The 11,168-nt window shown below is 37.1% G+C and overlaps 1 protein-coding gene across 3 annotated transcripts; it reads left to right on the top strand.

Annotated features, from left to right (window-relative positions):
- The first annotated feature begins 4,072 nt into the window (after positions 1-4,072).
- On the top strand, positions 4,073-10,013 carry LOC107848264 (yrdC domain-containing protein, mitochondrial). Of its 3 annotated transcripts, none has more exons than XM_016692978.2 (5): positions 4,073-4,409; positions 5,711-5,948; positions 7,511-7,686; positions 8,040-8,331; positions 9,580-10,013. In XM_016692978.2, exons 1-5 carry the CDS (start codon positions 4,337-4,339, stop codon positions 9,644-9,646), a joined length of 846 nt encoding a protein of 281 aa, XP_016548464.1. In that variant the 5' UTR covers positions 4,073-4,336; the 3' UTR covers positions 9,647-10,013. The 3 variants fall into 3 exon arrangements, with proteins under 3 accessions (XP_016548464.1, XP_016548466.1, XP_016548465.1); XM_016692980.2 differs by having other exon boundaries at positions 4,148-4,422; XM_016692979.2 differs by lacking the exon at positions 4,073-4,409 and adding an exon at positions 4,934-5,351.
- The last annotated feature ends 1,155 nt before the right edge of the window (positions 10,014-11,168 follow it).

Genomic DNA, 11,168 nt, shown 5'->3' with positions numbered 1-11,168 from the left:
GTGTGAACCTTAAGTTGAAACCTAATGAGAAGGAAAGTATAAGGGCTAAGTGTAAGCATAAGGGTTGTCCTTGGGTTATTCTTGGAAGTGTTGATAACACAGGATTTTTTACTATGAAAACTTACTTCCCTGTACACAAGTGTTGTAAAAGGACAAAAAATAAGATATGCAGCCCTTTGTGGATTAGTAAGCATTACAAGGATAGGATCATGAGAGATCCATCAATAAAATTGCATCAAATTCAAGCACTTTTAAGAAAGGACTATGGGTTGTATGTTAGTAAAACAGCCTTAAGGAAAAAATCAGAATTATGAATGAACATTTTGGTGATTTTGTTGAAGAGTTCTTTAGGTTGTATGATTATGCTGAACAGTTGAGGACCACCAATCCTGGTACGACTGTATCTATTAGGACATCCAAAAATGCAATTTCAGGAAAATAGGTGTTTATAGGCATTTACATTTATCTTGGGGTCTTAAAAAGTGGATGGAAATAGGGTTGCAGAAGAATAATTGGTTTAGATGGTGCCTTTCTTAAGGGTGTATGTAAAGGTATCTTGTTGTCTTGCATTTCCAAAGATAGAAATAATCAAATGTACCCTGTAGCATGGCCTGTGGTTGATAAAGAAACCAAGAACACATGGTCATGGTTTCTTAGGTGCATCAGCCATGATTTGGAACTTGAAGAAAATGGGGGTGAAGACTTGACAGTAATATCTGATATGCAGAAGGTATGACTCTTCATATGTTCATATTTTTCAGTTATTTATTAGTTTGCTGCAATGATGTCTTTAATGTTTAACTACTGTTTTACATGTTTTGATAGGGTCTTCATTTGACACTTACTAATATACTGCCAAATGCTGAGCATAGATGGTGTGCTAGACATATATGGGCCAACTGGAAGCAGGTTTGGAGTGGTGAGGAAAGGAGAAAAAAACTCTGACAGGTTGCAAGGGCCCCATTTGAACTGTACTTGCAAAAGAAACTTAATGAACTAAGTGAGTTGGGTGTTGGAATTGTGGAAGATTTGCTCAAGTACAATAAAGAGGCATAGTGTAGGGCCTTTTTTAAGGAACATAGCAGGTCTGATGTGGTTGAGAACAACATGTGTGAGACTTTCAATAGTTGGATTTTAGCTGCTACGTTCAAGACAATTATCACCATGTTGGAGGAAATAAGATGCAAAGTCATGGAAAAAATAAATCAAATGAGAGATTTTCCTGAAAAATGGATCACTGATGTATCACCAATGGCTATGGAAGTTCTTACAAAGAATGGTGAATATGCAGCCAACTGTGAGGTGAGGTTTAATGGTGATATGGGTTTTGAGATTGGTGATCCACCTTATACATATATTATTAATGTGAAGAGGAAGCAATGTAGTTGTAGGTCATGACAACTAAAGGAAATTTCTTGTGTACATGTAATTGCTGCAATACATTACAAAGGATGGAATGTGGAGTCATTTGTTCATTACGGGTATCAAAGGGAAACATACCTGAAGGCATATGATAAGTATATTCAACCAATAGCAAATATTAACATGTGGCCAAGAAGCACAGGACCACCAATTGAGCCACCTGAGATTACTCCCATGCCACAAAGGCCAGGTAAAAATAGAAAGAAAGATAAGGATGAAGCTGTTAAGAAGAAGTTTGGAAAGGCTACAAGAAAGGGAAGAAAGATGACATGTTCTGTGTGCAAGTGTATTGGACACAACAAGAAAGGATGTCCAACTTTGGTAAGCTAAATCTTTTCTTATTGATGAATTTTACTATTTTTGAATGTGTTTTGACCTTTTCATATTTTTTTTGTAGAAAAAAAATTTCAGTAATAGCTGTGGCAGTCAACCAAGTGTGCAAGCCAGCATTAGTACTGCAGCTGCTGAAGCTGTGAGAGATGCAAATGCTTCAACAGCTGCTGAAGAGATGCATGTAAATGCTAAATCAAGAAACAGAAGGCCTGCAGGAAGGCCTTCAAATGCTCACAGTGCACCAAGATGTTCAGGAAGGCCTGCAAATGCTCACAGTGCACCAATAACAGTGGGTGCTACTGCTACACATTCTACAACTCAGCAGTCTACTAGTGGTATTGGTACCCAAAAAAGGAAGACTAGTACAGCTTTGAGAGGTGGTGCAAATCTGACATATAAAAGACCAAGGCAAAAGAAGCAAGTTTTGGTGTGCTGTTTGGACCAAGTGACAGTGTGGTAGAGAGGGTAAGTTTCATATAATGTAGTTTACATTTAACTAATTTTAATTAGTGCATGAATAACTGATTTTTTTTTATTTTTACAATCAGGAAATACTGATAGAGTATTGCATAGTCCAACACTTTTTAGTTCAGTTCCAACCAATATTGACTTGGATTTCAAACCAAATGGACTAAGGTGAAAAAGTGGAGCTACAGTAACTCAAAGACAGCTACAATAACAGAGTAACAAAAGATCAAAGGCAAAATCATCTACAACCACTCAAGCCACATCAAGCACTCAAGCCAGCAAGAATCAGTCCACAACAAGCACTTAAGGAACACATTAGTGTAATTCTCTTTCTGTATTGATCCCAAGTGTTGTTAAGACAATTTTTTAAGACATGGTTCATTTCTCATTTAAGATGTTGTTAAGACAAGCATTTTTATGTCAACTCTTGTTAAGACATTATATATTGCACATTTCTATGTTGGCAATGGTGTTTGTTATTAAATTTTAATTTCATTGTACATACCAACTACATAGATCAAGCCATCTTAAATAATACAACAGATAGAAACCATATGACAATGATATCAATGCTAATGCTTGGTTTTTCAAGTCTTCCGTGCCTTCCATATCTTCCCAGTCCTTGTTGTCTTTGTTTCCTTCGATGTCTACCTTTATATTGTTCATTTTCATCGGCCCATCGAAAGAATCCACAACCAGTACCAACCTGATATTTTTGACAGTCCCAAAACATTCTTTCAGAATTGGTTGGTGTTCTTGACATCTTAAGTTTCGCGTAAAGTCCACAGTAACAAATTCGAATTGTCATGGTGTTGCAAAAAATTACATAAAAAATTAAATTTTCAATATTACAAGCATAGAAGGAAAAAAAAAAATTAAAGCACAATAACTTGGAGAGAGAAAAAATGTAGAAGATGGGATGAAAATAAAGTTGTTGGAAGAAATGAGGAAGGAGTATTTAGGTAGCATTTATAGTGCACTTTTTGACCGTTGGGGCCCTTTATTAATTGGCTGACGCGTGGCTGGAGTGTAAAACACACGCTTCTATGTAGTTCCAGCCACATAGGATGCCACATCAGAAATTATGTTTAAAAAATTACTTTTTAATGGGTTCAGGGGTTCATATGACAAACATGTAAGTAGAAGTGTTCAACTTACAAAATTGATATAATATAGGGGTCCAGAAGAGCATTTTGTCAATATTTTAGAAGCAAATTTGATTGTTTATTTTAGATAGTATTTAAAGATCCTCGGCTCAAGCAAAATAAAGTAGTAATTAAAAAAAGAGATTAACATTCGGTATCTTTCGAATTATGGCCAAATTTGCTATGACACACTCCAACTTTACAAACTATGGCTAAAGCTGTTACGACACACTTCAACTTCACAGGGTCCTATTACCCCTGAACGCAATTTTAGCATATTCCTATCACCCTTTTGTGCTGACATGACACCTTTATTATACAAAATGAAGTCCACGATAAAGGTGCCACATCAGCTAAAAATAATGACAAATATATGCTAAAATTTAGTTTGGAGGTAAAAGGATCTTCGTGAAGTTGAGGTATGTCGTAGCAAATTTGATCATAGTTTAGGAGTAACAGATGCTTTGCTCTTAAGAAAATAAATGGTACTATTGAAGAGGTAGTAGTAAGATCTTAGTACACTTTATCTTCATCAAACCCAATTTTGTGTGATTTCACAAAATATATTATTATTTATAATAAAATTTTAAAAAATAAAATTATACACAATAAAATTCACGCGAAATGAAAATCAAGATTGAAAAAATATCGCTACAGAGTTACCATAAACAACTGCAATGTTCGATCCACGAGCTTTTCATCGGGCAAAATACGAAGAAGTAAACGCAATAAGTCAAAAAGGTTCAAACATTTATTATATATACATAAAATCTTATTGGCTCTTCCCCCAACCCCACGCTCACTCCCAACCCCCACACCCACCCAACCCAATGTGTTACCAAAGGCTTGGATGCATATTCAATGGCTTTTTGCCTATTGATGGCTGTACTGAGAACTGTAACCAAACCAAAGTTGAGATAAAAGACTTGAACACAAACATAAAACAGACAAAAGTTGGAGGGCTTTAGATGAATCGCAGCACCACAACAAAAGTAGTTCAATTACTGCCTCTTTTCAACTGTCTAATTCAACCTTGTAGAGGTGCACTTTTTTGGTACTGTTATGTTTATATACCACTGCAAATTTTCACTTATTTGTTTCAAGAAAATTTTACTACTTTATTTTCCCTTTTAAGGGGTGTGCTTGGTAGAAATAAAAAATGCATTCTTGGAAAAAAATAAATAGAAAATATTATGGTGAAATAGTATGAAGATGAGCTGGATACAGGTTGGGGGTGGGGTGGGGGGCTATGAGGGGGTGGGGAGTCTGTGTTTGGTATGAATAAAAATGCTTTCTTGGAAGTTTTTTTTTGTGTTTGTTAGTCCCCCCCCCCTCCCCCCCCCCCCCCCCAACCATTTCTTCTTCTCTATAGTACTGCAATTTCACTTATATGTTCCTTTAGGGTGTGTTTGGTAGGAATAAAAATTGTTTCTTGGAAAAAAAGATGTTATTTTTGACTTATTTTCTGGTGAGTATGAAGATGAGCTGGATGCAGTTGTGGGGGTGGTGGGATGGGGGCTATGAGAGGATGGTGGAGAGACTGTGTTTGGTATGAATAAAAATACTTTCTTGAAAAAAAAAAGTTAACTTTTTACTTATTTTCTTGAAAATATATTGTACAATATAATCTAGTCAAATACTGTGATGATGAGCTGTAGAGGAGTGGGGTGGTGGGGATGGGGTCTATGAAAGGCCGGGCCGAAGCCAACGCTAAAAATTATACTTTTTATACATGGTTAATATTAATTTTTAAAGCCCCTTTAGCTTCTGTGTTTATACTTTTCATATTTTGAACCTTCGAGTACCGGGGTCTATCGGAAACAAGCTATCTAATTCATCTGAGGTAGTGGTATGGACTGCGTACACTTTATCCCCCAGACCCCACTTTGTGGGAATACATTGGGTATGTTGTTGTTGTATTTTGAATTGCCAAGTAAAAATTCTAGCTCCGCCACGGAAAGAGGATGCTGGGGGTGGAGTATGGTGAGAAAATTGGAGTTTTGTTTTCTTATAGAAAATGTTCTCCGAATATTTTGAGCAACCAAGCATGAGAAAATTGGAAAACACTTCCTCCCTACGATAGGGGTCGTTCGATACGTTGAATAAGGATAATAATAATTCCAAGATAAATTTTGGGATTAACTTTACCCCATGTTTGGTGTGTGGTATTAGCTAATCCCAAAACTATTTTATTCTAACATATGTACTAAAGTGGTGGGATTACTATCCCATCCCGTGTACCAAACGACCCCTTAGTCTTTCTTATAATTTCTGTTTCCAGTTTTGCTTAGACACTAGAAAGATTAAAACTTTTCGGTTTCTTGTTTTTGTTTTGTTGGCAGGTGTGAGAAAGATTGGATTTTTGAACTTGTGGGCAGGAAGGAGGAGGGATTTTAGTGCAGTTCGTGTGACGAAAATGGCTTGGAGTTTGGAGAACTCTGATGGGAATGTGGAGACCCAGAAGGCTACTGTGTCTCCTGCCGCAGAAGATTATGCTCAAGAGGCAATTGAAGCTATCAGGACAGGGAAAGTCATAGCTGTGCCCACCGACACACTATATGGCTTTGCTTGTGATGCTTGGTATGCCTCTACTATGCTCAAAACATGTCATGTCAGATACGTAGTTATGTAATTTTATGAGCGTGCGTGGTACAAATAAACTGTCCGTACTCGTGGGTTTTGGTCTATATTGTAGTAGATTGGAGATAGTGTTGTCAAAGGCGCACTTAAAGAGTGCGGAAGCCCTCAAAACATGTTGAGCGCTTTGCCTCACTTAGCGGACGCTTCAGCGTCATCATCAAGGCAGGCATACTTTTCCTTGCCAATGAGCCCAATCCGGAAGATGCGACTCCTAACAATTGACATTTCAGTTTATCATAAATATTTCAAAATTTCTTTGTCCATATACTTGTATTCATGCTTATAGTTATTAGTCTTTGACTACACATACATATTTGTAGTTTTTCCACTTGTGCCTTTCTTTATTAAAGTCCAAAAATAAGGTTTTCTACTTAAAGCTCCAAAAACCTTAGAGCTAGTTTGCGCTTGTTTGCCTTGGATAACACTGACGTCAAAAGGGTAGACTGGAATTAAACATTAGGCTTGGACAGTAAACATAGGAATTGTGTCGCAAAGTACTATAAAGTTGATATTGTTGCCTTAGATTCATGAAAAGATTAGCCGTTGATTTCCCTGCCTTCACTTTGATAAGCTAGTGAAAGAACCAGGTGGGAGAAGTAGGAGGTCAAGGCATGACATTTCTAACAATAGTAAACAATTGTTTACTTTTTCTAGCCGGTATGCTTAAATTATTATATTATATACAGCGGCTGGCTATTTTTAGTTTAAGTAATTGGGTACACGGCTATTTCGTTTGGTTCTTCAATAAAAAGAGGCCTCGGCTATATTTATTTAGAACAGCTGTCCAAATCCCAAGTTGAAGAGAGCTAGCATGAAGTAATGTTTTATGGAGCGTTGGAGCCGAAGTTTGATATTTACTTTTCTTATGAGAACAAAGAGACTATCGCAGAAATTGTGAGAAAATGATTTAGATTCCTCTTAGGATAGTTCTATGCAATAAAGACATGTAAACATGAAATATATGCTATAGTTATTTTATTTTCAATCTAGAGGTGATATTCATCTCAAATTGATTTGCTACACATAACGTATTATATATATATATATAACCTTTTGTTTCCTTACTGGTCGCAAGTTCTTGCACCTTTTGTGCTTATTACTTTTCTGTTATGTAGCAAATATTTTGGTTTTTCGCATATGCAAATCCAAGATATATGGCATTTCTCTTAGTGCTAGTGAGTTCATAAAATCGTCCGTATGACCAACAAAGAAAGGAAAAGGCTTTTCTTTTTGCGTGAAATTTGTAAATGGAGACCATCCATTTTCATTGTTTTTCAGCCAAAGAGACAATTACGTGACTTCATACACATTTAGAAAAGCCTATGCTTCATAGGCTATTGCATTAACTTCTTGAATGAACAGGGTGTCTGCAACATTATTGTTCTTTCATTGTTCGTTTGACCTAGAAATTCATCAAAAGGACAATTTACTTTGTTGTTTATTTCTCTAAGCCGTATTTATGGAAAGTCTGATTTAATTTTATATATGGTGAATTGCTGTAGTTCTGCAGAGGCAGTGAATCGTATTTATGAGATCAAAGGACGTAAGCATACAAGTCCTCTGGCTATTTGTGTAGGCGATGTTCATGACATACAACGTTATGCTGTGACAGATCATCTGCCTAATGGCTTGCTTGACTGCCTGCTTCCTGGACCCGTGACTTTGGTCTTAAGGCGAGGTTAGTAGTTGATGTCAACAAATGATGCCGGCACGAGTATCCTTCAAAAGTTACATATCTCAAGTTAATACTACTTTATCGTAACATACTAACTTTAAGTAACTTCTTAACACACTTGATTCAAGGAGCGAAAAGAGTCACTAGCCCATTTTAATTGTTCCAGACGAAGTTGCTCGGACTCTCCAAAAATGGTGCCGCACCCGTGTTGGATCCTTCAAAAATACACTATTTTTGGAGGATCCAACATGCACCCGTCGACATTTTGGAAGAGTCCGAGCAACATAGGTTTCAGAAGCTTTTATCTTTCTGTTATGAATCTTCCGTGATTGATACTGAATTCAGATATTCTGCAGGTGAGTCAAGTATCCTTGAGAAGTCGTTAAACCCTGGATTAGAGAGCATAGGGGTTCGAGTGCCAGACTGTAACTTCATCAGGGTGATTGCCCGTGGTTCTAGGAGTGCCCTAGCACTTACTAGCGCAAACCTCAGCGGACAACCTAGTAGCATAGACATCAAAGATTTTGAGAATCTTTGGGAGCACTGTGCATCTGTCTATGATGGTGGAATTCTCCCAGCTGGACGAGCTGGATCGACAGTGGTGGATCTTACTGAGCTGGGGAAGTACAAGATTCTAAGACCTGGGAGGTAAGCTTCCAAGCTAATGTCGAGATGAACTGATATCTTTCCGAGAATGCTTCAGAAGAGTTCACCTCTTAAATGAATGAGTTGAACCAGAAAACACTTGAGTTGATGCTTATTAATTTAGAAAAGTAGAAATTAGGTATAAAGAACCAGATTTTTAAGCATGCTTAAACTTTGCATTCATATAACGGTCAGTCTTAATTATGCATTGCGAAGGGCAAGGAAATCATATTTCAGCCTTTCTTTGATGCATGCCAGAAACTGCTCTTACTTCTTCAGTTGTTTTATCACTTTTCTGTTACCAATGGCAAATCGGCAATATACTTGGGCATGAAAGACTCATGTATTGTTGAAAAAAGAGGAAGGGGAAGGGGAGGAGAAGAAGAAGAGATTTATACAGAAATAGAAACTGATATCCCGAAGTACATAAACTGAAGTACTGTTTGGAAGACAAGTTTTTGAAAGGATTAATGGAGGAAGAAGCTCGATAATTGTTAAAGTTGATAACATGTCTCATAAGCATCAGACTGATGAGAATTAATTAACAAGTCACACACTCATCGAGTAAAACATCCAGAAGCAAAGAGATTATGATTCTAAGTCCCTGGAATCACTCCTGCAAGTTCAATAACTCATAAACATAGTAACAGTAAGAACATGGCAAAATGAAACCAGTTCGGTGAACTCCCAAGATATTGCAGAAACAATAGTTAACTTGCGCCAAAAAGAAAGCTTTGCTCATATTTACCGTGGGGTGATTAAGAAAGGGTGCAGAAACCACAAATCAAGAAAACTCTCTGCAGTATAATACAACTCAAATGTTGTGTATTTTATATGCTGTCCGATTATCAAGATTTGGAAATGCTTCAATCGGTGCCTAAAAGGCTTCTAACTTTATACGTCAGATTTTCCTTTGCTTTCTGACATTCCTTCAGACCAAAATGGACTTTATTTTTTCATCTTTTTGTTTATGTGATCTTGTTTGTACATTGTTGATTGTAGCCATGTCATCTGCCCTTTTTATGCTTTTGCAAATTACTTCTTGTTTGAGCCTTTCGAGGGACAAACGGATCTTCATGTAACTATATTTCTGTCTGGTATAATTCCTCTAGATAATGTCTGTCATGCATATGTCGTATACAACTATGAGTGTGTTGCTGAACAACTACTCTTCTTGTTTTACCGTTTGGACTAGAAAGTCGTTCTACAACTGTTATGCTTAAATTTGATGAATTACTGCCCTTATGACAGCGCTAAGGAGGAGACCGTTGCTATCCTTGAAAGACACTCGCTACTGGAAGATGGAACTGGAGATTAGCAAGCTGCCGCTCAAGTTGAAGCTGTTCAGCAAAATGAGCCTCGTGCACCTGAGTTTGTATGGTACGACTCATAGAACCATGGCTCGATGCAGTTGTACTTCCTTGGCTGTCTTTGGAAAGCTTTCGAGCTTCTATTTGGAGTCCAAATCACTTCGAGTAGAGGAGAGCCACACGCGCGTGTTCATGTTTTGTTTAGTTTGTTAATGGAAATCGGTAATCACTTAATACTAGGATTCAAAGTGTGTTTACTGTTTCACATTTGAGAACATTTATAATGTAATGAACATTGCTAATGTTTTACTTGGTACAATGTTACCAGGCTTTTCACACTCTTTTAACACCTTGGAAGTTTTTGTTCAGCCCAAATATCAACTTTTGCAAAAACATGTTTGGCTTGCGGGCCGAGGGTCTATCGGAAACGACCTCTCTACTTCTTCGGAGGTAGTGGTATGGACTGCGTACATTTTACCCTCCCCAGATCAGACCTCACTTTGTGGGAATATACTGGGTCTGTTGTTGTTGTTGTTGTTGTATGTTTGGCTTGCGGTTTGATTTTGTTCGGCCCATATATTTTATCGCAAGGTTAATCGTAAATATCTCACCTTATCTTTTGTACTAACCGACTACCTTCCATTACATATTTGGCTCACTTGACCCTATAGCTCAACTACCTTATTTTGAATAGTGCAATGCAACCATAAGGGTTGGTGTGGTGGTTCAGCACCTCATCCCTTAAGCAAGAGGTTAGGAGTTCAATCTCTACGTCTGGTGAATGGAAAAAACTCTGTGGCCAGTTCTCTATCGCTTAATGCGCTGGACTAGTCTCACGGCTGTCGGATCTGGGATACCTTGGGAAACCAAAGAAATAAAAATAGTGCAAGGCAAAAATAAGCTCATTTTTCTAGAGCAACCATTAGTAAGAAAAATATATTTCAGCTATTTGGGTAGTTGGCAATTTTGATAATCTAATAAGGGTATTGTTGAGTCAAAAATATAACGATAGGAGTATTTTTGGATTAAAAACATAACAAAAAATCAAATCGACCCATTTTAAATATTTCGTGATTATATTCAGTAGTATAAGGTGTATAATTCAAGGTGAGATAAAAATAACATTATAATCCCCCGATAACTAATCTCATGATGAATTATCCCATGCATTTTTTTCCAATCAACATGAAATAAGTTCGTCCTAAAATTAATTCCGAGATCGGTTATCCCTTATCCCTTATAACAAATGAGCCCTTAGAGATCGTTTGGTAGGAGGGATAAGGATAATTAATTCCGGTATTAATTTAGAAGATGAACTTATTTTATGTTTGGTTGGGACAAAATACCTGAGATAACTCATCCCAGAATTAGTTATCTCGGAATTATAGTGTTTTTTTAGCTCTCTATGAAGGTGGGATAACTAATTCCGGAATAACTTATTTTTTCAACCAAACGCCCCCTTAATACATACAAACAAACAAACAAAAACCAATAGCGAACTAGCCAAAAAGGATTGGGGTGGCACTTTTA

This window comes from Capsicum annuum, chromosome 11 (genome assembly GCF_002878395.1).
Source record: "Capsicum annuum cultivar UCD-10X-F1 chromosome 11, UCD10Xv1.1, whole genome shotgun sequence".
In the NCBI taxonomy this organism is placed as follows: domain Eukaryota; kingdom Viridiplantae; phylum Streptophyta; class Magnoliopsida; order Solanales; family Solanaceae; genus Capsicum; species Capsicum annuum.
The sequence above is the reverse complement of the archived record's forward strand: the minus strand, read 5'-3'. Positions and strand labels throughout refer to the sequence as shown.

Excerpts from the sequence above, each read along its gene's own strand:
- LOC107848264 (XM_016692978.2), top strand. The coding sequence starts at position 4,337 with ATGAATCGCAGCACCACAACAAAAGTAGTTCAATTACTGCCTCTTTTC. Across the intron at positions 4,410-5,710 it reads TCTAATTCAACCTTGTAGAG|GTGTGAGAAAGATTGGATTT; the intron begins GTGCACTTTTTT and ends TTTTGTTGGCAG. Across the intron at positions 7,687-8,039 it reads GACTTTGGTCTTAAGGCGAG|GTGAGTCAAGTATCCTTGAG; the intron begins GTTAGTAGTTGA and ends GATATTCTGCAG.